The sequence below is a fragment of the Micromys minutus genome (genome assembly GCF_963924665.1).
Source record: "Micromys minutus genome assembly, chromosome: 4".
Classification (NCBI taxonomy): Eukaryota; Metazoa; Chordata; class Mammalia; order Rodentia; family Muridae; genus Micromys; species Micromys minutus.
The window spans coordinates 65,076,930-65,104,867 of record NC_137973.1 but is presented as its reverse complement, the minus strand read 5'-3'; the positions used below and the strand labels follow the sequence as shown (position 1 = coordinate 65,104,867).

The window sequence follows — 27,938 nt, the reverse complement described above, 5'->3', positions numbered from 1 at the left end:
ACCTCTGCAGGCTGAAACATGCATCTCACTGGCTGCTGCAGCTATGGCTTGTACTTTGATGGCAGGAGACTCCAGAAGCCACTCAGCCCAACCATGAGGGTACAGAGGATGACCAGTGTCACCTAATTCTTCCCTCTGTGACAGTGAAATCATTAAAGCAATATGGCAGAAGTGGACATCGATGTTCAGCCAGATTAAATTACATGCCTCAGGCCACAAAACCAGGCAAGGACAAGCCAAAGCCCCCATCTAATGGCTGGTGCATAGACTTTTCAACTACATGCTGCATTGGAGTCCCCTACCTGTGTGGAGTGTATAATCAGTCCTCTTCCCAACCATTGCAAGGCATAAACAATGTAGAAGGCCAGGCATGGCCAAGGGAGTCTTTAATCCTAGCACTGGGAGGCAGAAGCAGGCAGATCTTTTGGGGTTACAGGCCAGCATAGTTTATTTATCAAGTCCCAGGCATGCCAAGGCTGGGGGGAAGTAAAAGTAAGAAAGAAGTAAAAAAAAGAGAGAGGAAGGGGAAGAAGAAAAGAAAGAAAGAAAGAAAAAGAAAGAAAGAAAAAGAAAGAGAGAAAGAAAAAGAAAGAAAGAAAGAAAGAAAGAAAGAAAGGAAGGAAGGAAGGAAGGAATAACCCAGAAGTGCTCTTGGAGCAAATTCCATCAGTATGTAAGATATTTAGAAAATATCTGAAGTAACATTGTAGATATACAACTACCCTACTAGATTTAAATTCCAGTTATATTTAGTATAAGCACTTGTAGTGATACATATGTTTAAAGTAGTCTTTAAACTTGAAAGCTGGAGTGGAAAACTTGTTATCTTAAAACACTGTTTTGGATTTGGTGTTGGTTCTCGGTTAGGGTTCCTTCTAAGAAAGGAAACATTGTTACCATTGTAGGCTAAGCTCACAATTCTCAGATACAGTAACTGATTCATTACTAGCAGCAATACTGGAGTAGCAAGGGGAAAGACTTGTTGTGCTTAGTGGCAGGAAACCAATTTTCTAATCTTTGCATTAAGATGAAACTTTTGCTGAGGCTGAGGGTCCCAGAAGGCACCGCCCCCACTGCAGGGACGACTGTGGCACAGGAAACAGATGCAGGCAAAGGATGAAATGCCCTTTGAGACAGGGCAAGACAGAGGGCTGGCAATAGGCAGTCATTGAAAGAGATTTCAGCTGGCATCTCCATAAAAGGAGATGACTCAAAACAGGACTCAAAAAGAAGGTGGTGAGGGCGTGCAGCGCTCTTGCTCTTTGCAGTGGTAGGGTAGAATGTTTCCCGTGGAGTGCAGGAGCTGCAGCAGCTGGCCAGAGTCAGGATATCTGGCAAATAACCCTGGTGATGAGGTGCCATTTCCTAACTGTTCAGCAAGAATCAGACAGGATTACACAGTGCCCGCCCCACTCGTGTTTCTGTGCCCAGCAGTCTGGATTCAGGGCCAGCATTGGAAAGGAAGGGCCCAGTTTTCTTCTTTCTGGCTCGTCACGTGATGTGAGCCTGTGCCCTTCAGCTTCGGCTGGTTAACTTCTACTTTTAATGGGCGGAAAAAGACCTGAAGCATCGAGAAGTTATGAGATTTACTGGGCCTTTAAGGGTGAGCCAATAATTAGGTGAAAATCTCTCCTCTGGGAGGTTAGTTATACATAGCTCAAAACCAGCTCTTTCTCTCTTTATTTCTAGTGGGCTCCACAGTGTGCCTCCCACCGAGGTTCTCCCTTAGACTTCAAGCCAACCCTGCAAAGCAGGCATGAATCAACCCCATTCAACAGGTAAGAAAACCGAGGCTGACAGGACAGAGCAACTTGTTTGTCTGCCCGAGAATTGGTCTCATTAGGAGCAGCCTTGGCCCACAGCTTCTGTTTGTCTGTAAGTTTAAACACTATCCACATGGCTCACTAGCTTTTATCAGCGGCCCAGCCCTAACGCCAACCACATTCAAATAACTTCCCAAGGGTCAGGTTAGTCCGTGTTATCAACATGCAGTTAGCTCTGTCCCTTCTGACAAGTGCAGAGGTAGGCTTTATTTTGTTTTCTTAATAAGATTGCACTCCATAGTATTTTAACTTTACGCACAAAGTATTTAAATTTCGGTAAACCATTGGTTGTTTTATCTGTATCGGGATGTGTTCTACCCCTGTAGAATAGATACCGTTGTTTCTGGATTATGCATTCTTTGTACATAATTGATCCTCTGACTCCCTCCAATTCTAATTCACCCCTCCTCCCATTCTAACTTGCCCTCTCCCGATCCATCTCAAGTCCTTCCCCCGCCCCCAGTGTGCTCTGAGCCCTGAGCAGCCTGGCCTTCAGCAGGCGGAGATAAAGGCAGCTGCTTTTCATCTCTCACTGATTTCTCCAAGGGGAACCACAGAGCTGCTTTGAAGTTCAGGAGGGAGCTCCCGGGGCAGAGGGGCAGAGGCAGATAAAACTGAAGGAGTGGATTTAAAACAGAGTTAATCTCTGACATGGAGGTGTTGATGTTTATCAGGAAAAAAATAAAGAAGGCCAGATTTTTATTAGGGCGTCAGAGGCTGTAAAGAGAGCATGGTTTAAGTCTGGAAACTTGGGTTCGAGATGCTAGTGTTAGTTTGAAAGGCTCTTAGTTCAAGCCATCAGTTCAGCATGCACATTGCAGCAAGAAAGTGGATTAGAATCGCAGCTCCACGCAGGAAGCCTTGCCGTGGGCTTATGCTGCAGAGGATGACCAAGTACATGAGTTTCAAAGAGCAACATCTGGGGTGTCTATATTTATTGCTTAGAACTTATACCATTGGTCAGACAATTTGGCTTTACAGTGTGTCAGAACAGCTATCATATTTGCATAACTGTGTAAGCATATGTGAACAATATTTTTCCAATTAAGAAATGCTTTTTATGAGTTTGCACATGTACCAGGAGATGGATTGGATAAATGCCATCACCCACTGCTGGGCCATGAGGACCCCCTGAAAACTGCTCAGGAACAGTGAGGAGAGCACCACAGAGGCCAGCAGGGAAACCGAGATTCGGTGCAGGAGTTCCTTTCTCTCCAGGAGAGCTCCTCTGTCCCCCTTTCTGTCCTGGTGCATGAATTGTTCTGGTGAGAGTGGCAGTTTTCACTTTAGTCTAATCACATTGGGACCCTTATTTGCAAGGAAGGTGTTTGGTGGTTCAGTGCTGACTGAACTCCTGGAGGCCTGACTCTGCATGGAAGGTTGTAGTTTAAGAAGAGATGGTCTGCCCCCGTTCCAGAGGGCTTCCTGGTACTCAGTACCCTGAAATGGAAGCTCTTGAGAAAGTCCAGCCCTTCTCTCAGGCATGAAAACTAATCAAATGGCAGCCAACCGAACCTATGGATTAGGGTTCATCCCAATTCCAGCCTCACCCCCAGATATAGGTGAACAGAAGCCAAACATGCCCTTGAGGGGCCATGGCTTTAGGACAGTGAAGCCGAAATGGCACATGATCCCAGAGAGCATCACAAGTGTGAGGGTTTGGAGCCAAAGCAGGTCAGGAAGAGAGTCCCTTTTACATTTTTCTAGTTTCCTGCCCTGCCCCAATAATATATACTAGTTATATTTAACTTAGCCCGTTGTTCAGATCTTTAAAGCAGTCATTTTGTTTTAGGTGTTGATAAAGTATACACCCAGTATTACATGCTTATAAAAATCCACAATAAATGTTAGTGGCCTCCCGTTTCATTTTCCTTTTTCTAAAGGTTTAGCTAATAAGAGTGGATCAGTGAGCAAAGACAAGGGATGACAATTTGAGTTGAATTCCTGGGACCCAATTCACCTTCTGACCTCCACATGCCCATGGTGACATATTCGCTGCCAACCCATAATTTTAAAAGGGGCTAAATAATTATAACAATTAATATCTTTATTAATGTATTCATTTTATTTAGCTGAATTTGCCTGGCAATTAAATTTAATGTCATTTTTGATACTGTTTTACTTTATTAAGAGGAATAAATTTAAATCCATTTCAGAAAGTCATGTGCTTGATTATTTATAGAAAACAGCTTCTGCCTGGCTCTGGTTCTATCTTATGAGATGGCTTCAGTGTAGAGATTTGCTTACCAAGTCCCACTCACCAGTTTGAAATGTTGGAGTTGCTACTGTTGTAAAGGATTCAAATGAAAACAACAGGTCTAGGTTTGTAATGAGACAGACGGACTGACTTATCAAAACTACCCTCTTTCATTTCATTTACATACATGTGAGTTTTACAGGTAAACGTTATAAAATGCCCACTGATTTTGTAAAGTATTAACTACCAATCGGAGCTTCCCATTTTTTTTTTTCTTTGAAAGGTAATGGCAAACATCTTTATGGGCATTTCAATCTGAACTAGCTCTGTCCCTCAGTCATCTCAGATACAGTGGGGTTGCATGTGCTTGGAGTTCTAGTTCATGAACTTAATGGAAAACAGGGAGGGGCCTTGGGTATTTTCCTGGCCATGATGGAAGCACTCTTCTCATGCCTATGTGTGATTGACTGATTGGCAGAAACCAAGTGACTACTGGACATGATGCCATTTTGGCATAAAAACAAAACAGCCTTATTTTAAGCAGACAGACTACCAGTTAGGAGGACTATATACCACTGGGGCAGCTCAGTGTGGGATTCCAGCAGCTCAAAGTAGGACTGAAACTTTTGAACACATCTACAGTCTAATTTGGGTTTGAGTTTTCCTCCTCTCTCGGATTTACTATTTGTGGCATTTCTTCTGTGAAATGGGTGAATCCCTGGAAGAATTCAATGTTGATAGGGGTTTCACAGGATGGCCCCTTATCTGAGGCAAATGTAGGAAGACCTTCATGCAGGACCAATAAGGGCTAGAGAGGAACACGCCCAGGGGGAGAGCTTCCTGGTGTGTTAGAAAAGATGGAACAGGTTCACAGTAAGGAGATGAAATGTTCACACTGGGAAAAATACTTAGTAAGACTTCTCTAACTGGAACAATGATTGCACAAAATAATGTGATCATTGATTCTTCTAACTCTGCACAGGCCTTGCCCTGTCCTCATCTTCTTTACCCCACTCCTGGTCCTTTTCTCTTTTTCCCCTTTTACTTTCATGGTTTTCCTCCTAAACATTTCATATAAGGAAACAAAGCATGGTATTTGTTCACAGCTGGCTTATCTTGTCTAAATAACACAATGATCTCAATTTCCATCATTTTCCTGCAAACGATGACTTTTTTTTGTGTCTGACCATATATATATATCCTCATCTGTTAATGGGCACCTGTGGTTATTGTGAACAATTACACAATAAACACAAATATCCAGGTATTATATCCAGTTTTATAGGAAACAACTATCATTATAATAGCTGTTATATTATTATTATTATTATTATTATACTTTCTCATTATTATTTTGAGTGGCATAGTTGGACCACATGGCAGCTCTCTTTTACTCTGAGGGGGGAATATTCAGGCTGATTTTCATAGGGTGTGAGATGTACACTTTCCCTCCTTTTATGTCATACAAATAACAGATAATTCATGACTATAAAAATAAATCTTAAAAACAAACCCCCACTACCCATTCATGATGGTTTAAATGAGAAATGGACATAGGCTCACACACTTGAATGCTCTGTCCCTGCAGGGTGGCACTATTTGGGGAGATTTTGGAGACTTTAGCAGGTAGAGTATTGCTGAAGGAAGAATGTCTCATGGGTGGGAAATGTCTTTGAGAGTTCATAGCCTTGTCTCAGGTGCTGCTCATTGTCTGCTTGTGTTTGTGGTTAAAGTTAGGATCTCCCAACTTCTTGCACTGTTTCTCACCTTCCTCACCATGACGGACTCTCCCTCTGGAATCATAATCCAAAACGAACTCTTCCTTCGTAAGTTGCGTTTAGTCGTAGTGTTCTATCAAGACAACAGAAATGTAGCCAGTACAACACTAAAAGAAAGGGTTTGCTTCTTGATGTGCATCACTCTACAAATCATCCTTTGCCATCTGGCCTTGTGATAGTGCCATATTTCTTTCCAATCTTCAATGATTATAAATAGAGATCATGGTATGCATGCAATCTATATGGGTTTATTAAAGATCTAAAAATAATTTCAGAAGAAATATGCAATCTGACAAGTAACACATTATCATGATAGCTCATCTCTGAGCACAGAAACATCTTTTTAAGCCATCAAATAAGCCAAATTATGTCTATTTCTTCCATGATTAATAGATCCAGCAAGTAACCTCCCTCTCACCCGTCTCCTTTCATATCTGACTAGGAACTTTCCAATCCCTTGAACCTGGTCCATGGAAAAGATAGGAAAAAATGACTGAGGGCCAACTTTTTGTGTTGGACATAAAGGATTTTACTGCTGTCAGTTTTCTGGGCAATACTCTCTTGAAGTTGAAGCAAGAACCCCAGGAATCTCCTCTCAGATTGGCATATCAGTTACACTCCACACACAGGTTCTGTTCTACAAGTATGCACTTTAATTATGTACACGGGGGAGAGACATGGGCACTGTCTCTAAGGATATAACAAATGGTATCTCCATGTTCTCGAGTGGGGAGTCAGATCAGTTTCAGTGCTGCAATTCTGTAGCCATCACAGTATATAACACTGATACCGTCCCTAAGTTGACTAAATATATATAGTCTGGTATATGTGCTGGTGTTACTGGGTATCTCGCAATAAAAAGAGAAAACCCCAAATTTTGACAGCTGTGTATTTCTATGATGTAAATCCTTATGACATGGCTGCTTATAGACTACCAACGTGAGATCCCTACCAAAGGCACTTGGAAGAGATTGGCACAGGTATCTTTACCTACTAGTAACCAGTTCCTGCACAGTGTAGAACTTAAGTTTCTAAGTTTTTCTTCTTAAATGACGGAGAAGGTATAAAATTTACAACAGTTGTCAAAAAAGTACTCAAATTTAATGAAAAAAAAGGTTATTTTTGCATCATTTCCTTAGGATTTCATGTTGTGGTCACACTAATTTTCTATTTGTAAGGCTGGTAATCCATACTCTGTCTTTTAAAGAAAGCTGTATCCATATAGTAATATTTTATAATGGTAACTCCCCTTTGTCAGAAGCAAAATTTAGAATTTGACCTAATGCTTTAAATGCTTTTGTTGTAGTTCCAACAGCAGTTTTAAGCCAAGATAGGGCAGCAATTTTAACTCCACCATCCAGAGGATTAATGTGTATATCCTGGAAAGTTGGCAGCCAAGTGCCTGGTACCCGTCCATGTTGTTTGCTGACAACAGTGAACAGTAGAACAGAATTATTGAAATGCTGCAGACAGTGCCAGCTAAAAATATACTAACTGAAAGGGATGTGACATTAAGCAATTATTCCAGAAGGAGATGTTAGGTCTGATTGCCACAGTAGGAGTTATGCATGCCATGGTCTATTGACAGAACCCATAATTTGCTAAGGTTTAAGTTTAGTCTTCATGTGACAATTACCTATCATAAAGCTTTAGCAAGGAAAACAGGTAGGAACATAAAAATATTCTATTTTTTACACAGTTCATAATGTGCAAAACTTCTAATATATGACACAAATCTGCAGTTTTCATAATTGAGAGGTGGTGGGTGACCAAAAGCATATACTGTGCATGTCAACAGTAAGACAGGTAAGGGTGGTAACTCTTCTATACAAAACCCAATACTTGTGAAAGATTTTTGAGTTTCATATTGAACCCTCAAACAAAAATAAGTATTAAGTACCAACTTGTTTCTCCTCTTTACAATAGTATTTATCAAGAAAAATGGCAAGTTTGAGTAATGGTAGGTACATTTAGAGGAGCTATGGTATTGCTGCTCATGACAGACAGGAGGACAGAGCCAATCCCATGGTAGCAATGCAGAAGTCTTATCTTAGTGAGTTCCAGTGCAAAAGACAACTGCAGAAGCTTCTCCGGGCAAACACCCAGTACAAGTCTACAAAGTGGTGTCATTTTTGTTATTACATGGAAGAGGAAAAGAGATGGTCATACAGAGGTTTGTAACTGTATTGCCTGTTCTAAATCCATCAGTCTACAATGGGTTGATTTCTCTACTCTGAGAATCTCACTGTCAGTCTCCTCTGTAGCTTCTCTCTTTGGCAGACAATTCTAATTAGTGCATAGAACAGAATTTTATGAAGTTGTCACTTTAAAGTCTTTCAGGAGAATCAAGGCCATGCTTTGTGTCCATGTGTGCTACAACTCAGTTACTACATACTCTGCTGGTACCTGCAATGCCAGGGAAACTAGAGGTCTCCCTCCCTCTAGTTCTTTTTCCTTCCTTCCTTTCTTCTTTTCTTTATATAAAGTAGCATTTTTATTTATTTTGCATACTTTCAATTTCACAGCAAAATCAAACATCCTCACAATACACAATACCCAACTTCGCTATTTTGTGGGAGGGGTCTTATGACACAAGGACAGGATAGAAAAGATCCTCTACACTGAGCAGACCCAAGTGGGTCAGGGCTAATTAAGGCTGCTGCAGAAGCCACGGTGACACTATATAGAAGACGGAGGCTTCCAAGGGGTCACCAGCCTACTTTTCTATGCAAGAGTCATCCTTATCACCCTCAAGTAGGGGGAGGAACAGCAGCACTGGGATCTTCTGCTGTTACCCCATATTCATCAATGCCCAGGCCTAGTGTGATCATGAGGCAGATGCAGTTAGACTGGGTTTTGAGTTTCTCATGTGAGAAATCGAAAAAGAGCAGAACATTTTCAAACAGCAGCACCACCAGTTCCTGACAGCTTTGTCATTTTGGTCCACCTCAGTCTTCTAAGGGTCCCAACAATGGGATAATCAGGTTTTATCTCTAGGTCCTCTTTGTTCATTATGTAGCCCATTGTAGAGTTGTCTTGAAGTATGAGAACCTTCATGATCTGTTCCATGTTTTCTGTCCAGCCACATGTTCTTGTCAAAATGTAGTGGGGTGAAGACAGAATCCTATTAGACATTACCTTTTTAATCTTATTCAAGATCCCTTCATGAGCTTGCAGATTCTCAAAAGTTGTCTTGTTCTCTTCCATTTTCTTCTTCTCTTCCTCATTCCCTGGTACTTCTAGGCTCTCCTTAGTCATTGAGATCAGGCTTTTTCCATCCAATCCCTTGAGCTACTGCATGCAGCACTTGTCAGCGGGATCAGTTACATACACCATTTCAAAGCCCTGCTCCTGTACATGTTCTACAAAGACAGAGTTGGCCACCTGTTCTTTGCTGTCATCAGTGATATAGCAGATGGACTTCTGTGTCTCTTTCATGTGAGATACTCTGATGGGGAAGTCACCTCATCAGACTAAGAGATGTAATAGTGGGGGAGCTCAGAGAGGGACTGATGGTTAGTAGAATCTTCATGAACTCCAAGCTTTAAATTCTTCGATAATGCCTCATAAAAGTTCTCGAAGATTTGTTTTTTAACCAAACACACTTCACAGTGTTTTTGTGGATGACATTCAGGATCTTACTCTTCTGGAGTATATCTTGGGAGATATTCAGGGACAGTTCCTTGAAGTCAACCATGATATGCATAAAGTTGAGGTACTCAGAAATCAGCTCATCACAGATATCCATGATGAATAAATACACAATGAACATATAGTTTGATATTATTTTTTGTTCTCAAAAAGGTTAAAGGGAGCTCAGCAAGGAATGAAGAGCAATGCCCTGAACTCCAAATGACCTACAGAAAGTGGTTAACTACCTACTGGTCATCCTAATCATTGGTGAGGCTCTTAAAGAATTTGCCACATTTCTCTTGAGTGATTCATCAAGCGTTTCTTGACCAAATAGACATAGTCGTATTAAACTCTACCTGATCAGTGTTCTCCTTAATCTTCTTTATTCTTCTTATCTCTGCCACTACCATCCTCCTCGTCAGAACATCTTCAATCTTAGGCTTCTCCACATTATCCTTATTTTCTTCCTCCTTCTAACCTTTCTCTTCCTTTGTCTCATCATCACTGCTTTTCTTCTCTCGTTCCTTCTCCACATAGAGAGTGATGGAACAGCCTAAGGACTGTGAGTGTTTCTTTGTTGCTTCCTTGGTCCTCCTTTCCTCTAAATACTCTGGTCTTCTTTGAGGTGAAGGATCACTTTGGTAACCTCAGCCAATGGACTGACTATAGTCTGCACAAACTATGAAGGGTCTACCAGTAAAAGACGCCCAGCATCCTGCCCATCATCACTGTGCTCTGTGATCACACCGGCTTCACCACTAGGTAGGCTGAAAAGAATCAAATACTCAACTACCAATCATGGAGATGCTTGCACCAGCCTAAAGAGTCTCCATGAATGCCTTTGTGCCAGACTTTGTGATGGTTCCTAAGTTATGAATGAGGTCAGCCAGGGTCATACCAATGCCTGTGTCTACCAAAATCAGTGTGTGCTCCTAAGGATTGGGCATGATGTCAATTTTTAGCTTTAACCCTAACTTGAAAGGGTCTGTGAGGCTTTCAGAGTGAATTTTGTCTAAAGCATTAGAGATTAACTCCCAAAGAATTTCATTGTTTGAATAGAAAGTAATGATGATAAGGAGGGAGATGAGTTGAACAATTTCTGCCTGAAAGGCAAAGGTCTCCATTTCTTCCCTTTCCATGCACTTCCTCAGGCATCATGACAGGAAAGTTAAGTAGTAGTACAGAGCAGGGTAGACCTGACCTGCATCTGACTTGCATACCAAGTCAAGGCTGCACAGGGGCTACTCAGGAACTTGTTTTCATTTCTGACATGAGTATTTCTTTGTCAATCTTAAGTATTAGATATTTTATATATTAAAAATGCCATGCAATGTCTATGGTTTGGAAAATGAATAGGACTCATTTAACTCATCATGTTGGAGGTTATCTGTTCCAACTTACAGAATTATCAAAGAGCTAAGTCTAACTTCATACTTTTTGCTCCGTAAACTGAGATGCCAGTTTATTCATATGCCATTGGATTCGAGATAAGTTTAGAAGGAAGAAAAAAAAACTTACTATGGGATGCTTTTCCCCCCCTCCACATACATTTAAAAAACTCAAAGTGTCAGCTCAACCCTATACTGAGCATGTCTAATGAGCTGTGGTGCTGGAACTCATGGTCACTGACCTGAAAGTAGCTCTCATTTTAACATAGAGCTCAAATGTGAGCAGATAATAGCAAAATGATGTAATATATGCCTCTAGAAACATGAATAGAATATCTTGTCAGACTTGAGGCTATTAATAAAGCATGGATAAGCCAGAGAGGACTGAAGAGATGCTACTGTTGTCAGATCATGAAGAATAAATAAATGTGTATGTGTGTGTGTTGCTGATGATGGTGGTAAGAGGATTCTGCGTAGAACAGACAAATGGCTTTAATAGTGATAGAGTAGGGGTCAATATACTATGAATGACTCATATAAACCACAGGTTTACATTAAAAACAGTTGCTAAGGTCAACTTTATTGATATGATCTCCCACAGGGTAGCATGCTGTATTACTTTTCCTGTTTCTGGGGTAAAATACCATGACAGAAACAGCACAAGATAGGGAGTATTTTTGCTCACACTTTTAGGACACAGAATATCACAGAAAAAACAGTTGTGTTAACAGAAGCCTGAGCATGCTGGTCACATAACATCCTCAGTCAGGACAGAGGGAGATGAGTGATGGTGCTCAGTGTTCTTTTTCTACTTTATTCCATTCTGAACGCTAGCTACTGGAATAGGACCACTCATAGTTAGGGCAGGGTATCCCACATCAATCAACCCAATCTGGAAACTCCCCCACAGTCATGCTTGGAGGACAGTATCCTAGGTAAGAGTAGTCCCTGTCAGGTTGACAATATTAACCATCATAGACACCCTGAATATTATAGTTGAGAATATTAAATATTACTTAAAAATTCTATGTTAAAACATTTCCCCATCATTTAAAACAAGCTTAAATGTATTATGTTTTAGGAAAAATCACATGAAAGATCCTGATGGAGATGAACTGCAACTCTCTTCTTATAGTTTTCTTCACAATGTTCATGTCTTCATCCTCTCCCTCTGTCACTCTGCCCAGCCAAACCTGGGCCACCCATTCCCTTTCTCTGCCTCTCCAGTAAGAGAAAGGAAAGATCCAGAATAATTTTTGGAGTTGATTACCAGTGCTGTGTTTGTTAAACCACTAAAGGCTGAAGAAAACCAGGGGCACTGACAAGGTTCGTGTTGGTCAAAAATGGTGTTAGACAACAGTGGTTATTTTATAATAATTCCGCTTGTTTTCCTTTACACTCTATGTAAGGATCACAAAATGATAGTTATTGGCCACATTAGTATCTTACACAGTAGATAATTCAAAAGATATCTGGTGAATAGCTAAGTATAATTTAACTGACCTGGATATCTTCTTGTAAAAGTGAAGTTAGGTCCAGGCACAAATATGAAATCAAAGACCAAGTAGAGGTTATTGGAAAAATGGCTGCAAATGCATACAGTATTTTGGTTTTGGGTCATGAAAATGTTCTGGAGTTAAATACTAGCATTAATTACAGCACAATGTTATGAATATAACAAATCACTGAATCACCTAGAATAAAAAGGTGAATTTTACAGTTTGCAAAGTATATTTTTACATAGATGCAAGCTGAGGAGATGGCTCAGTGGGTAGAATACTTGCCTTTCAAGCATGAAAACCTGAGTTCAGATGCCCAGAACCCAACTAAGAAGTTGGGCATGGTGGTGAGGTGTGTAATCCTAGCACTGAAGGTTGAATACAACAGGACCTCCGGAGCTTGCTGGCTTACTGGTAAGGTAATTAACATTCTATCTACAGCCCAAAACAAAATTACCAAAAAAGGTTGGAGAATGAGTAGCTGACACCATGTGTATGGGCACCTGCACCCACATGTCTGTACTCACAGAATTAAAAACAGCAAATAAAGACAACAGTAGCAGAATGAAACCATGGTCCAGAAGCTTGATATTCTTGTAGAAATGTTCAGACTAGACAGTCTTTACACTGATAAACAATAAGAGGGTTTGAAGACGGAACAGTTTTGAAACAACATTGAAAATAGTCAAAGGACGTATTTCAGTAATTATGATACATTGCCATTAAAGAAATCTGAAAAAAAATGTTCCTCTTACAAATGCCTTAGTTTTTCTGATTTCATATTGAGGTCTCATACAATTGTGGATTTTTAGATTCAGTAGAGCTCTGGACCTAATTTTTGAAATACCAGGACGGAGGCTGTGGCTCTCAGTACGTGTTTTCTTCTTCTACTCACACTGTAGACAGGCTTTCAGAGCTGGGGAGGCAGCTTCCCTCATTCCCTGCGTGCCCCATGTGCATCCAGGCTGGCCACTGTCTGGCAGTGGAGGACTGTGCTTTGCAGGGGAGGGAAATGCCTCTTCCTTACGTTCCTGTCCATGTTCCTTCCTTACTTCCTCCTATTTCTGACTTCTGTCTGTCTGCCTTTCCTTTCATTTCTTTTCTTCTAGATTGCAGATATAATGATGGAAACTGAGGAGCTGTTTTTTTAATTGAAAATAATTGTTCATTCAATATATTCTGATCACGGTTTCCTCTATCTTATTGTCTCCCAGATCTTTGCCACCCTTCTAACTCCATGCTTTCTTTTTCATTTAAAAAAACAAACCAGAATAAAACAAACAAAAATAGCACAAAGATATTCACAGATATACACATACACACAAATGAAACCAATAAAAACACAAAATCAGAAACAATACCACATAAGAAAAAATAAAGGTAAAAAAGTGCCCAAAGCAGGCAAGCAATTTAGATAAGAAAAATTTAAAAATATAATTGAGTTTATATTGTTGGCCATCTACTGCTGGGCATGGGGCCTGACTTTAAGTGTGCTTTGTATCCTCTGTGAGATTCCTTTGGAGACACTCATTTTTCTTTGAGAGCGGTCAGCATCTGGAGATAGCTTCTCAGTGAGGGACGGGCCTGCATCCATTTCCCTCTGAGCACTGGGAACCACCTGGCCTATGCATGCTGCCTCAGTCTAAGGAGCTCTTTGTACTGAAAAGAAGAACACTGTTCTGTGGTAAAGCAGTAGAAGGTATCAGCTCTGTACCGCTGTGCAGGTAAGGAAGTAGTCTCTGTCCATGAAGACTTGAGTGTGCTAGATCAGAAAAGCTGTTGAGTCATTCTCTGAATTGCCTGGTATGGGAAGTGGACAATTATGCTGTCAAATACGGCCAGTGCATGAAGTTTCACACACACACACACACACACACACACACACACACACACACACACACACACACACACACACCTTGTTTGTGAGTTACCAAATGCTGTATTTACTGTGACTAGCTTTCTGATTTCTGCCATCAAGAAGAGGTGGTGAAATATATCATATTTTCTACACACCTTTGTTAGGACAGTCTGCTCAGTGCAGTGGACAGCAGCTTTCTCAGTTTATCTTGGATTCTTGATAGTGCCAAATCTGTCCTGTCAACAGAATTCCTCTGGCTTTATGTGGCAGTGTGGAAACATTTCATGATCAGCTTTCACTATTAAGAAAATTCTTTCAGCAATACATGTATAATTAAGTCTCTTGCCTAGGTAGGTGACCATCTGAATCACGATTTACAAAAGTATCTCATGAGAAAACTTCGAGATAAGTGGTCTGGGTGTCCACTTGTGTCTCAGGGAGGTGGGCTGTGAGGGGTGATGGCAGTCTGTCTTGTCACCCATGCACTCCATCCTTCATATCTGAGGAGAGGGGACTGTGAGGAGGCCTGTTGGCCTGATCTTGTTAATGCCACCATCTAGAATGCAGACTCTTGGATATTTCATCTTCACAAGATGAGCTGCAAACTGCAAAGAAAGGACAGTGTTAGAGAGAGAGGGAGGGAGGTATTTTTATAGCAGTAGTTCACTGTCACCACCTTTGCATACCTCATTCATTTGCCTTTTAGTATAAATTAAATCACATATTTATTTCTATCAAAAAAGTTATGGGATAAACATGACTCTTTGTTCCACCATATCCACTGTGAACAATGTCAATGCAGTGTAAAGGTTGTAGGAGAATAAGCTCTTCCTAGTTGGTTAGCCTCTTTCCCAGAGACTTACTGCTATTTCTTTCCTTTGTTATTCCCTGACCTTCCATGATGGCTAAAGCTGTCCCAAGTCTCTTTTGAAGAAGTTTTTACTTTATGATGAAATAAAAATTATCACAACAATTCTGTGTAGGATGTCTTAGGGCTCCATTCCAGTTATAGCATGTTTTTGAAGCAACAAAATTTACATTTTGAGATCAGCTGGAAATACATAAGGACTCATGAAGAGATCTTCCGGATGCCTGGCACACAGGACTCCGTAAAAGCCATGTTGACGCAGACTTGTGCCAGACTTGGCCTCTCCAGGGCTCCTGACTGCCTTTCCTGTCCAAGGGCCTCAGTCCCAGAGACTGTTTTATTGACCTGGGGCTCAAAGATGTATACCTTAAAAGACATCTCTTCTTGGTGCATGAGTCCACAAAAACACCAAACAATAGATGTATAAAAAACCCCTCAAACCTCCCTAAATGAGTCTAAGGCAGGCAGTCCAGGGACAACTGTACAAAATAGTGTCTTAAGACAAAAAGATAAAGGTGTCAGTGTGTAGGCAGAGTATATTCTGCTGGACTACAGTTGCAGCATTCCTTACAGTGAAGAGAGGACAGATAAATGGATGTCAACATCACTGACCATGCCTCTTTCTCCATCACTCTCTGTAGGCCCACAAGAGTCAAGTGGTCATTTATAGTTCAGCTCCAGATGGAGGCGTCATTTATAAGCAATCGTGCATGTTGGAAGGTATCATACATGCAGGTCACAGTGAGCATCTTCTCCCCACCGTGCTGCCTCACTAATCTTTGAAGCCCAGATTCACCCACCTGAATGCACAGGCAGCACTGTCCCATACTATATGATTACTGACACAGCTGCATTTTCCATGGAGCAGTACAATTACCATGGCTGGAAATCCTGGATAACATAGCATTACCAAAAGGCCTTGTGGGTAAGCTCTCAGCTTTCAGCACTTAAGAATACTCTGGAAGTAAGAAAATGAGTAGAAGAGGACTATCAATCACTCTTGACTAATCTCTTAACTAATGCTGTAATGCTGAAAGACTTCTATTGTAGATAGAAGGAACACTGGGTTGCTGTAAAGCTGGAAATTGGGATGGCAAAATAGGCAGAGGGGCGATCTCCAAACATCAGGTTTCTGGTACGTGGGTGGTCTGAAAAGGGAAGCAGAATGGGAGCACCAGGAGATAGAGCAGTTCAGATTGCCTTGACAGGATGCAAGCTGCATTTTGGGAGGGGGAGGGGGAGAAAGAGGGAGAGGGAGAGAAACACTGTTGGATTTCCATATTTCCATGTAAGAAGACTTGGAGTTCTGCTCTGATTCTTTGTGGTTCCAATCATTCATGTTTAATTCTGGTCCTGTAGAGAACAGTGGCTACATCTCTCCATCTTTTACACTCTAGCCTGCTTTTCCATCTGCTCATTTACTTGTTCATTTCTTCATTACCCTGAGCATCTAGTCAGTACTCTGCACTGTTCTAGGCTTGGGTGTTTATGAATGGGGGAGATGGTAACTAAACAATCAAAGGAATGCAGTAGGGGATTACAAAGGTAGTGGTTTAGAGCATTTAAGAGTTTCTGAATTTAACAGGTGTTGGGGAAACTGTTATACCTCCCTTCCCACTCCATTATGCTTTCATTACTGACTCCTGAAGTGAGCAGGAATTCAAATTCGATGGTGAGAGTTGCTGTAGTATTTTGGTGATAGCTTGAGGTTAAAGAGGAAAGAAATGGCTTTGAAGATGCTGGGTGTGGCTCTCAGTGTATACAAACTCAAATCACCATGGAAATCTGTAGTGGGGCAGACCTTCAGCAGCATCTGCAAATGCTGGAGAGACTGAGCATAGGAGGAAAGGTCCAGAGACTGCAGACCACAGAACAACACAGCTGGACATATTGAGCAGTAAGTACCCTTGATGTAAGTTCAGGGTCCTCCAGTGGGCTGGGGATGATGTCAGCAGAACTATTTGGGGTTGTCAGTAAGTAGCAGTATCTAGGTCCATGCCAGACTAGTAATGAGTTCCAGAGGCTGAACTCTAACAGCAGTTGCTTGCTTAGAGCCTATTCTAGCTGATGCCAATGACAGCCAGTATTGAGAAGCCAATACTGAATAATGGGATCCATTGAGGTTTGTTAGTCTGAGACCCGAAACTCCAATACTTACAGTGCAGTCCTAGGTGGGAAGAATGGGGCTGTACAGCCAAGGTCTATAAGGAAAGTCAGATCCGGACAGTGCTGCGAGGTTTAGAGGCTTTGGACTGCACTTCTTGTGGGCAGTACACCCATTCGAAGAGGACGGAGGTCTTGCATTTTTATCCTAACTCTTGTCACTCGTAGGTATTGGTATGTGCTTCTAGAGCTTGGGAAGCACACTTCAAACCACATGCGCACATGGCAGGCTTTTGTAGGTGCCACTCCATTTTGCTTTCCTTCTTTATCTTGCATCTTAGCTTGGACTAAGAGATAGGTATGTTTGTCCAAAGGAAATCCAGTTCCATGGAGCAGGAAAATGAGTGAAATGGAATTTTTGAGTAGCCACAGAGTACTTGAGGTTAAATAAGGCCAGGACACGATAGATAAGCTGAGGACAGATAAGGTGTAAGAGAAACACGGAGTGGGACCCTGCAGAAAGCTAAACGGCACGGGAATGAGCAGAGCAAGCAAACAAAAAGAGCAGATTGAGGCGAGGAACAGATGGGGGCCAGTCTCATTCCAGCCACCGCAGCAGTACAACTAAGTTGCCTCATTTAACCTTTGGCTTTGAGTTTGACGTTTATACTGGAGATAAGACAACTAACACACTGCTCAAAACCAGAGTAGCCTTGTCTCATCTACTTGACCTGTCCCTTTCTGACTTCCCCAACAATGCTGCTCTGGATGGGCATGGAACTTAGTGAGGGATCTGGAGAGAACACTGTAATGGGCTGGGGTTATGTACTTATTTGAGTGGAGGCCGAATCTAGTCACCCTTCTGAGTCCCCTTGGCACTCTGGAATGCTAAAAATATGGCACTCATTCAGTATTGCAATATGAGATTACACTGCACTGGTAATGCACGTGAACTGTTTAGCCAATTTTGAAGAATTTGGCAAGATCCTAAGTCATATAAGTCTGAGATGAGAAAAAGATTTCTCTATGCCAACTGTAGTATCGCCTAGAGATAAATTTATAGCAATATGCTATGATCATGAATCCTGCCTATGAGCATGATGGAACTGAGAAGTGCCTCATTTAAACACATTTCTGGGCATGTCCTTGAGGGTACTTCCTCAGATGACTGAGAAGTGTAGGCTGGCCCTGAAAGTGCCCAGTAGTATCTCTCAGACTGAGGGTCCAGGAGTAACAGGGAAATGGATATTTCTTCTCTTTGCTCCCTGGGCACTATACTGAGAGTGGCTCTGCTCAGTCAATGCAGTATCATGATGGGCCCACTTTTGAACCTGAGCCCAGATAAGGAATTTACTCTTTTCCTCAAGTCTTCATCACAGCAACACCAATTTTAACCAGCACAATGTTGTCTTTCCTGGATCACTGAAGCCATTTCTAGAACAGTTCCTGAAGGTCTTGGTCAGTAGACCTAGACATCTCACAAACAATGAGAAGCATATGAGATCTGAGAAGGGTCAGAGCAAGATAGTGGAATGGCGTATCAAATATGGCGCTGGATCTATCAACGCATGGCCGGTGTAATTCTGAATGCCACCCTTTTGTCAAATCCTTACTACATTTCTCCGGTAACTGGGGTAAGTGTCTATCCCTGTTATTTTTATATTCATGTACTTCATTTTACTTACTGGAATTTACTTGTGCTTTATAAACTGTGAAGTGAGTTTTCACAGAAATGATACATAGTGACAACTAGGAAGTGGGCACTTCTTCTTCCTATGAAATCCACTCAGAGCTGAAAGCAGCAGCTGCAAAGCCAGGACGGGGAGGCCATGGTCCACTAGTCACATCATACCCTGCCACAGGCAGCTGTGGAACTTATGCTGCTGTAACAGAGTAACGCAGATGAGGTATGTTGTAATGAGATTACTTTTAAACAGTTCCGGAATAGGGGAAACTCAATACTCAGGAGCTACATCAGGTGAGAACCTCTTGTGCATCTTAACATGGCAGAAAGTCAAACTTCCCTTCTATCAGGAGCCTTCTGTCATGATAACCAACCCAAATACTAGTATACTTTCTCGTGACAGTAGTATGCTAGATATAATCTTTAAGGTTCTACATGTCATAATGATAGTAACAAGCTAATTTCAACATGAATTTTGGCAAGTATGTTCAAACCACAGTTAATAGAAAATTCTAATTCTTTTATCTAAAAAGGTGAGAGTTAATAAGAATACTCATTATATAACTTTATAGAGCACTATTCTCATAGTGTCTATGAGATTTGAAATCCTTAATATGGTATATATTAGGGTTACAACAAACTTTTAAATATTGTTTTTGGTTTTGAACAATCTACTTTTGGGACCAGAAAATCTGATAGTACTAGGAATCTGTCTTAAATAGTTTTTAACAGTTTGTATTACATTACATAGTCATAGTTACATGACTAACTATAGTGAATTATTTCTGCATTTTAACTTTCTGTTTTCTATAGCTGATACCTTAACTTTATTTCTTCTCATTGTTTCTCTTTTCCTTTTTATTAAGAAACATGTTCAACATATGAGAGAGACCAGAATGGTATAAAAACCCACAGCTCTGCTTGATGATCATAACTTACACTGAATTTATTTCATAATTGCTACCACATTATATTGTCAGCCTTTTATCTCTTTGATGAAAATTCTGGACACTGCACTATTTAACACATAAATTATTTAAAAATAGAAAAGACTTAAAATATATACAATGCCAGTAGTATTACACTTAAAACTATCAATGGCTAGGTTTGGAAGTTCACCCCTGGAGGGGGCAGCTGGACACTGTTACAGATTTGAGGCCAGCTTGGGCTACAGATAGGTTATGTTTAAAATAAAGACAGCCTCCCTATCAGTCTTCCTTAGATACAGCCATTTAACTCTTTGCTGTCTCTCCTGCTTCTATCCCTGCCTCTCACGATCTAACCCCAGACAATGTGAGCAAGCCTCTTTCAAGACTGCTTTCATTATTCTGGTCTACAGAATTTCTGGAATCAAACAATTTCCTTCCTTTTCCCTTCTTTACTTTTCTAAATAGAAGAATTTACATTTGCAACATATACAATTCAGATTTAAGAAACAGACAATGAGATATAAGGTAGTGTTTGGTAAACACCTGGAGGCATCCTTGATCTAGACCCACATCAGTGAGTCCAGTCGTTACTAGGTCATACACTCTTAATTGCCAAGCATAGGATAACTGTATTTCTCTCAGAGATAGCATACATGTATAAATTTTTTCATATTAAATATCACATTAAATACTACATATTAAAATATTTAAGTCCCACCAGTCTTCTCTGTAGAGTTAAATTTTAAAAAATAAATATGATAGCAAAGTTATTTGAAATAGTTCTTATTTCTAGGAAAATATACACTGGTCGTGTTAGAGAATAGCATTTCTGATAAAATTCCACCATCTAATAACAGCGTGTGTCAGGAGATCCGAGGAGTCTTCTGGTCTATTTCCCTTTGATCTGTACATTTGGAAGTGAATTTCAGCAATAATCATTTTTCATCATCTTTTTACACTAGACAGCTACAACAGTAAACCCACACTGTGTGCCAGCCCTGGTCCTATCACATGGTGTCAACTATGCATAGAATGTATATGATAAAAACTCAGATTCAAAACATTTAGGGCTGTGATGGATCACAGCCAAGTCCCAACCTCTGCAGGTCAGGGGAGAGGGCTCCCGTGCTTAGTTATTGTTCAGCTGCACACATTCTTGTGCCGAGGGGTAATTAAGGGGTGGGAGGGTGGGGTGGGCAGAATAACATACTGGGACAAGATAATTTTTCTTCTTAGCAGGGCATGCAAGTAAGTGCCCAGAGGATGACTTGGCATTTGTTATGAAAAATGGATATGAGCTGGCTTTAGAGCTGACCACACACTAAACAGAATATTTCTAGTAACATGGTAATTAAATGGTCAACGTCTAGACTAGTGGGTTAGGGTCTCCTTTACTACATTTCTATACAGATGATGATGACATGTTACTCCATAAAGCTTTGAGAATAGAAAAACTATGAGGATAGCTACAGGACAGTTTTCAGCTCACAGGACTATCAAAGTAAGCTAGTGCCCACCATTCACTGAATCAGAGTTATGTATGTAGAAGAGTTGTCACTGTTTTATATACAGTGTTCAAGCTGCAATATTTAAACCTTTTCTTCTCATATAACATAAATCCATAGACTGAAATCTTCAGTGACAAGAATGGCTTGGAACAAGTCAGGGAAAAGGCTGTCCCCAAAAGAGCAGGACAGCAGGACGGGATCACCTGAAACTGACAAAGAATGCTTCCCATTCTCTTATCTAGAGGTTTGAAAACAGTGATAAAGACATGTATTCCACTTTCTAAAAATATAAAAGACCATAGTGATGACATTATGAGGAAAGGCTTAGGGTAGGTGGTAGGAACCGAGGCTAGAACCCTTATAAATGAACTGTCTGTCTGCACAGCCCACTCATCCATTATCTCTTCCAACCCCACCCTAGAAAGTTTACACGGACTCATGTGCACTAGTCAAGAAGAATGCCACTAAGCTACCCCCCTAGCTTTGGTGCCATTATGGAACAGACTCTGAAGGGCTTCCTTACCTCTTTGCCATTGACGACACAGTGAAAAGATGACTATCTAAGAACTAGTAAGCTGGTCCTCAGTAGACACTGAATCCACAGGATCTTGGACTTTTCAGCTTTGGGAACTGTTAAATTTGGCAAGCCAAACCAGAACTGAGAAAGCAAATCAATCTCAATCTCTCTTTCTCTTTGTGTGTGTGTGTATGTGTGTGTGTGTGTGTGTGTGTGTGTGTGTGTGTGTGAGCACACGCCTCAAACTCACAAGAAATCTGCCTGCCTCTGCATATCAGTTCTGTGGTTAAAGGCATGTGCCCTCACCACCTGGTGAAAATCTCCATTTTTAAAGCCCTTCTACTCAATATTTTGTTATAATGGACTGAGTACAATCATCTGACTTTTCCTTGTTTACTAGTTTAGTTTCCAGTGTGAGCCTGGGAGACTGGAGGCCTAAAAATGAGGTAGACTAAAGTCTTATACAATAACCAACTTTATTCAGAGCATCAGACACTTTATACTCTGAAGGTCAAGAAAAGTCACCTGAGTAAAGTGTACAAGTACAAAGACAACCTGCACATAGCAAAGATGGTTTCCACAGAAGCATATGATTAATAGCTGAAGTAAACTCAGGCCTTTCCAGCTCCACATGTGAGGAGCTCTGAAACACTCCAAGAGCAATTCACCGTGTCCTGAAGTAACTGACGTCACAAGACTCATGCCTTATTTTCTTAAGAGTTTTCTCACAAGCATTCAAAATTCTCACATGGCTCCATCCTTGGACTGTGTTCAGACATTTTCTTAAAGTAGGATAATTTTGCTCATAGTTAAACAGTGATATTTTCCCTATGTTTCCATATTTTCTTAAGGACATATTGAGTTGAGTAGAATCAACATTGAGATTTAATCTTCTTCTGGACAGCTATCCAGCCTGAGACTCATTACCGTCTCTATAGTTACAGCATTATTCCCACAAGCTTCACAGTATTATACTAACTTGTCATCCTCACTAAGTGACAGTTTCTTTTAGGAAAGATGGATTCACTATTGGGCTTGTCAACAGATTTATAAGACTTTAGTTGAGAGTAGGGTAGGGTAAATAAATGGTGGGTACTGAAAAACAGATTTTCTTTTAGAAGTGTTTGCTTAGTGTCTAAATTTTTATAAAAAGGACATAAGACCTTCCTTTGAAAACCTTTGGTAGGTTACAACATGACTGTTAACTATCACTGAATAGGATCACACTAGTCTAGGACTAATTCAACACTTTGAGTTTTACAGGAGATATCTTTATGCTTTCTAAAACAGATTTTTATTGTGTGTGCCTTTGTGTGTGTGTGTGTACACGAATCAGGCTTTCCTTATGACAAGGGAATTGGGACTGCCATTGAGCAACTGAAAATGGCTTTTCCTGTGAGTTTTGAAATAGATCATTATCATTTCAATGACACAAGCGTGAGACTTCCCTGTGAATTTCATTTTAATAATATTATGCCTGAATTGACTTTAAAGATGGAGGTGGAGAGTGTGTGTGGAGGGGAAGAAGGCTTCCCTAAGAGACAAGCTGCTCTGGGTATGAGTACAGACAGATCCGTACAGGTAAACTTATCTATGAGTGACTCTGAAGAAACACAGTTTTGACAACTAGACAGTCGGCAGGAACAGTTGAGGACTTCTCTGAGCACACTTACCTCAGCTGTTTGCTTAGCCACATGCCCCACAATCACAATGACCTTCCCCTTGAAGCTGTGCAGCATGGTGGCGTACGGGCCCTGGCTGAGCTCTCCTTCGGCCGTGAAAGCTGCGCTGAACGGGATGTTGATGCTGCCTGCAATGTGACCTCGAAGAAAGCTGACAGGAAGGTTAAGGAAAACTGATTTTCCTTTTCATTTTTTTAGAGTCTTGAGCGTTTGAGAGAAACAGAGGCAACTCATTCCTAGAAGACAACACTGCAAGTTTCCATGTTCATCCCAGTGTTTTAGCTAAACAAAGTAAGATCCTCCAAGGAGGAAGAAAATTAAATTTCAAAATAAAGTGGAAGAGAAAGGAAGAGATGTGCTCATCAGTGGAAACTGGGAGCAACCCTGACCCAGTTAAGCCATGGTTCTCAACTGACTACAGCCTGTGTGCTATCAAGTTTACCAGCACATCTGGGCGTGGCTTAAAGTTCACTGTCTCAAGGCAAATTTGATACTGAAAAATATTTGCAAAGTAGATGCTAAGTCAAACTCCATTTAGAACTGTTAGACGTCAGCAGCTGGAAACTGTTCTGTTGCAGGTTAATGTGTCCAGCACACTCAGCTGATATATCCATTATTCCTGAGTTTATATCCTCCGGGAGCCATCTTATGCTCCTTATACCTCAGAATTCTGATGCTCTATTTGACTATCACTGTTAGTTAGGAAACAAAGACATCCATTAAGCAGAAGCTTAAACACATACACACACACACACACACACACACACACACACACACACTTTACCAAGTCATGAAAGAATAATCAGATGAATAAAAAATATAACTTTGGATATTAAAAAGATACAGTTACACACAGAAAGCTGTAAAAGAGATGTTTGAGCCACTGTGATATGAAGTTTGGAATGATGCGGGGAGCTCGCTGAGGAAGTGATGGCAAGGTTAAATCCTGAAGAATAAAAGCTAGGACAAAGACATGGAATGGAGTGTAGGGGGGATGAAAAATTGAGGCAGAGATTATGTAGTTCCAGTGGGGAAGGAGAACACAGGGGACTTTAAACATGAGATAAAAGGGAGGTGGGGGCTAGACTGTGCCCATGCTGCTGTGACAATGATCTTTATCCAGCTAGTAAAGGAAAACCCTAGTATTCTTAGCAGAAATGCAGCATACTGGATTTGCATTTGGGTGCTACTGTGGGGAAAAACACAGAGGAAACTGTGCAATGAGAAGTTTAGGTTATATTTCGCTCATTTTTAATAATCACCACTGACTACCACAAAAGGCTGTTTGTATGTTCAATAAAGCCTCCTCCCCAAACTTCCACATAAGGGACTTAAGAATAGTGATAATTTTCAAGGTTATGACCCAATCAAGTTCTATTTCCCCTCTGCACTTCTCACCACAGAAGGAAAAACATACACAATCAAACAATAGTTGCCAATGAGCTCAGTCTGCAGGCTTCCCAGCTCCTCCCTCAAGGAAGGAGGGCAGATCCTAGCCCCACTTTTTTAGAAGTAGCAAGCAGAATTTAATGCTAATATTAAAAGAAATAATCAAATACATTCTGAAAAAATGAAAGATAAAATTCACATTGGAATCTCAGTGGACTTGCTTAGATAATTGTAGAATGGGGAGACCATTTATAAACACAAGTAGAGGACCCTAAAACTTTAGGTGTGCGTCACCACTGCCTGGGTGCCCTTTGTTTCTAAAAACAATCATCCTATAGTCTCAATGGTAGTCTTCAGGAACAATGGGGTCTCTTAAAAATAAGAATGCTAGAAATACATAAAAATATTTAAGCAATTTTGTTTTCAGTGGACACCTTAAAAGTGATATTTATAATACCAACCAGGAGTCCAGTGCTCACTTCTCAGCAAGCCTGAAGCAGCTGCCAATAAGAACTTCTGTTTCTCAGCCAGGACTTCCAGACTGGGAACAGCTTTACTTTCAGTGGTTTGACAGCAGAAGTCAATAGAAATCTATCCTATCAAGTGCTGGGACAGACATGTTCACACAGCCCACCTGTTCCTTCTTTCCTGGTTGAACAGCCTCGGATACTGCCCTTGGTGAATGTGTGACCTTGGCCATGGTGTCTGTTAGGTAATCATGCCACAGCTGACAGAGAAGACAGCATGGAGGACAGAGCCAGGTACAAGAGGCAAACTTGGACCAACCTTATTTTCTTTCTCAAAAATGAAAGAAGATAGTGCTTAGATGTGTTAAGGTTTAGAACATAAAATCACATTTGAATGCTCATTATAGAATAGCAGAATACCATGTAACAGAAAACTAGAATCACCTACTGTAGAAGAAAAACTGCTCAAAATTAAAATCTGTGAATATATTGTTGTCTACATACAAATATTCAACATGATTACATAGAATCAAAGACACATCTGAATAATTTTTACATGTTGTTTAGAATGTACTTTCCAAGGAGACTTGTCTATACTGCCTTTTAATCACTAAAAGTATGCTACCAACTTGTTATTTGCAGAATTTTCTGTTAGTTATGCTTTATGGTTTTATTTTTTAAAAATGGGGATTAAATGTTAAAATGCTTGACAAAACATGATAAAAATAAGAATTTTGTAGAAGAGGAAAGTTCTGTCTAAACCCCAAATACTTACTTCAAGTCTTTCTTCTCATTATGCTTAGGGGACAAACACAAAGGAGCAGCCCTTAGTGCACAGCTCCCTTGTATAGTGCGGTCCTGGAAACCGTCTAAGGACACCCTCCCAGAGCACTGTCAAGGGGCAGAGGCTGAGTGAGTACAGATGTTTGGACACACTGCGGTGCTGGCGAACAGCAGAGGAGAAGGAGCCAGGCCTAGCTGCAGTCCTGCACTTACAGCAAGAAGTCTCTTTTGTCTTAGTTTGTTTGACAAGGAAGAAAACAATTTTGGTTACTTAAGGACCTTTGGTCCTCGGTAATTATGTTTTTTTTTGCTCACCACACAAATCCTTGTATGGTATCAGTAAGATGAAACAGAGCTTCTGGACACCATAAAGGAGATCAATCTATACTGTAAAGGAATGTACCTGAATATGTTTTGTAAAAACCTGCAGAGTCATTCAAAAATCACAAATACTGAGATACTGAGTATCTTAGTTTTTTGTTGCTATGGCAAAAATACCCTGAAAAACAAAAAGCCTGTGACCTTACTCTGTATAACAGCAAAGAAAATGTCATGTTTACACACTGTGGATCAGAGGAATCCCCATACTTCTAGCTTTACCTACACCATTAACCCCCATCTAGCCTCCCCCTACCACCACCATCATCATCACCATCACCACCATCACCATCATCACCACCACCATCACCACCACCACCATCACCACCACCACCACCACCACCACCACCACCACCATCATCACCATCATCATTACCACCACCACCACCACCACCACCATCATCACCATCACCACCACCATCATGACCACCATCATCACCGTCATGATCATTTTCTTTTGTTCTTTGCATACTGGGGAGAGAGCACTAGGCCTTTCTGTACAGCTCCCCCCTCCCTGTCCCCTGGGAGGCAGCAGCTTCCCTAGGAATACAGAGCTTAATGTTCTATTTCTTTAATAGAAATTCTCTCAGGAAGTCAACTCTAATCTCATTTCTGACCTTCATATAGTTCAGTGATGGCCCCTCATTTTACTGCAATGTCTTCAATGTGTCCCGGACCTCTCTGGATCTGACTGTTTATGGAGAGAGTATCCGCACTCTCAAACACTTTCTATATGTTTGCATTGCTCACCACAGCTACTTGTGACGTAAGTAGCCAGCATCTGAGTCAGGCGCCCATGCTTGCATTCCTATGACATCCTTGCATTTCTAGGTGTGACTCACAACACAGTGAGATGGCATAATTTATTTAAAAGTCTATTCTAAATATATGACTCTACGGCTCTGGTTTAACTCTGGATTCCTGTTGCCTAGCAAATGTCTTTGAACAGGGCCAACTGCTTTGGATCAGCAAATGGTATCAACTGCTCATGTAACTCTGACAACTATTAATCCAAGTAGTGGAGCTATTCCTCAGCAGTAGCTACTGAACACCCCACATTACAGAAGGTCCATTCAGACAGTAGATTCCAAATGACAGAAAACTTAATCTAGACAGACTGGATACAAACTTACTCGGGACCAACACAATCTTGTAGATCCTTTTTGTGACCAGCTTCCTCTGACCACAGGTCTCTACGGCACTTTGAAGATAATGTCAGAAGCACTTTCTTAGGGACGTGGTAGAAAGAACAGTCACTAAGTGAGGCTGGTGTAATAATGCAAACAGTGGGGTTGATTTTAAAATAAGTGTAAGCCTGCAGCTGGACTTCCTATTTTTCCTTTCCTCCTTTTTTTGTCTTTCTTTCCTCTTTTCTTCCCCTTTCCCAAGAGCTCTAAAGATAAAGCTGTAAAACTCAGCCTTCAAGTGCAGAAAATGAGATTAACATTCCTTCA

At 40.9% G+C, this 27,938-nt stretch overlaps 1 protein-coding gene across 1 annotated transcript in view; it reads right to left on the bottom strand.

Moving 5' to 3' along the window:
* Window positions 1-11,391: 11,391 nt before the first annotated feature.
* The window catches only part of TBCK (TBC1 domain containing kinase), a gene marked incomplete at its 5' end in the record, with an annotated part of 140,900 nt that continues 124,353 nt past the window's right edge, over window positions 11,392-27,938 (bottom strand). The window contains 2 exons of the mRNA XM_080915166.1: window positions 11,392-14,781; window positions 23,459-23,618. Coding sequence (XP_080771292.1) covers window positions 14,671-14,781; window positions 23,459-23,618 — 271 coding nt within the window. The 3' untranslated portion in view covers window positions 11,392-14,670. The remainder of the gene's footprint in view (window positions 14,782-23,458; window positions 23,619-27,938) is intronic.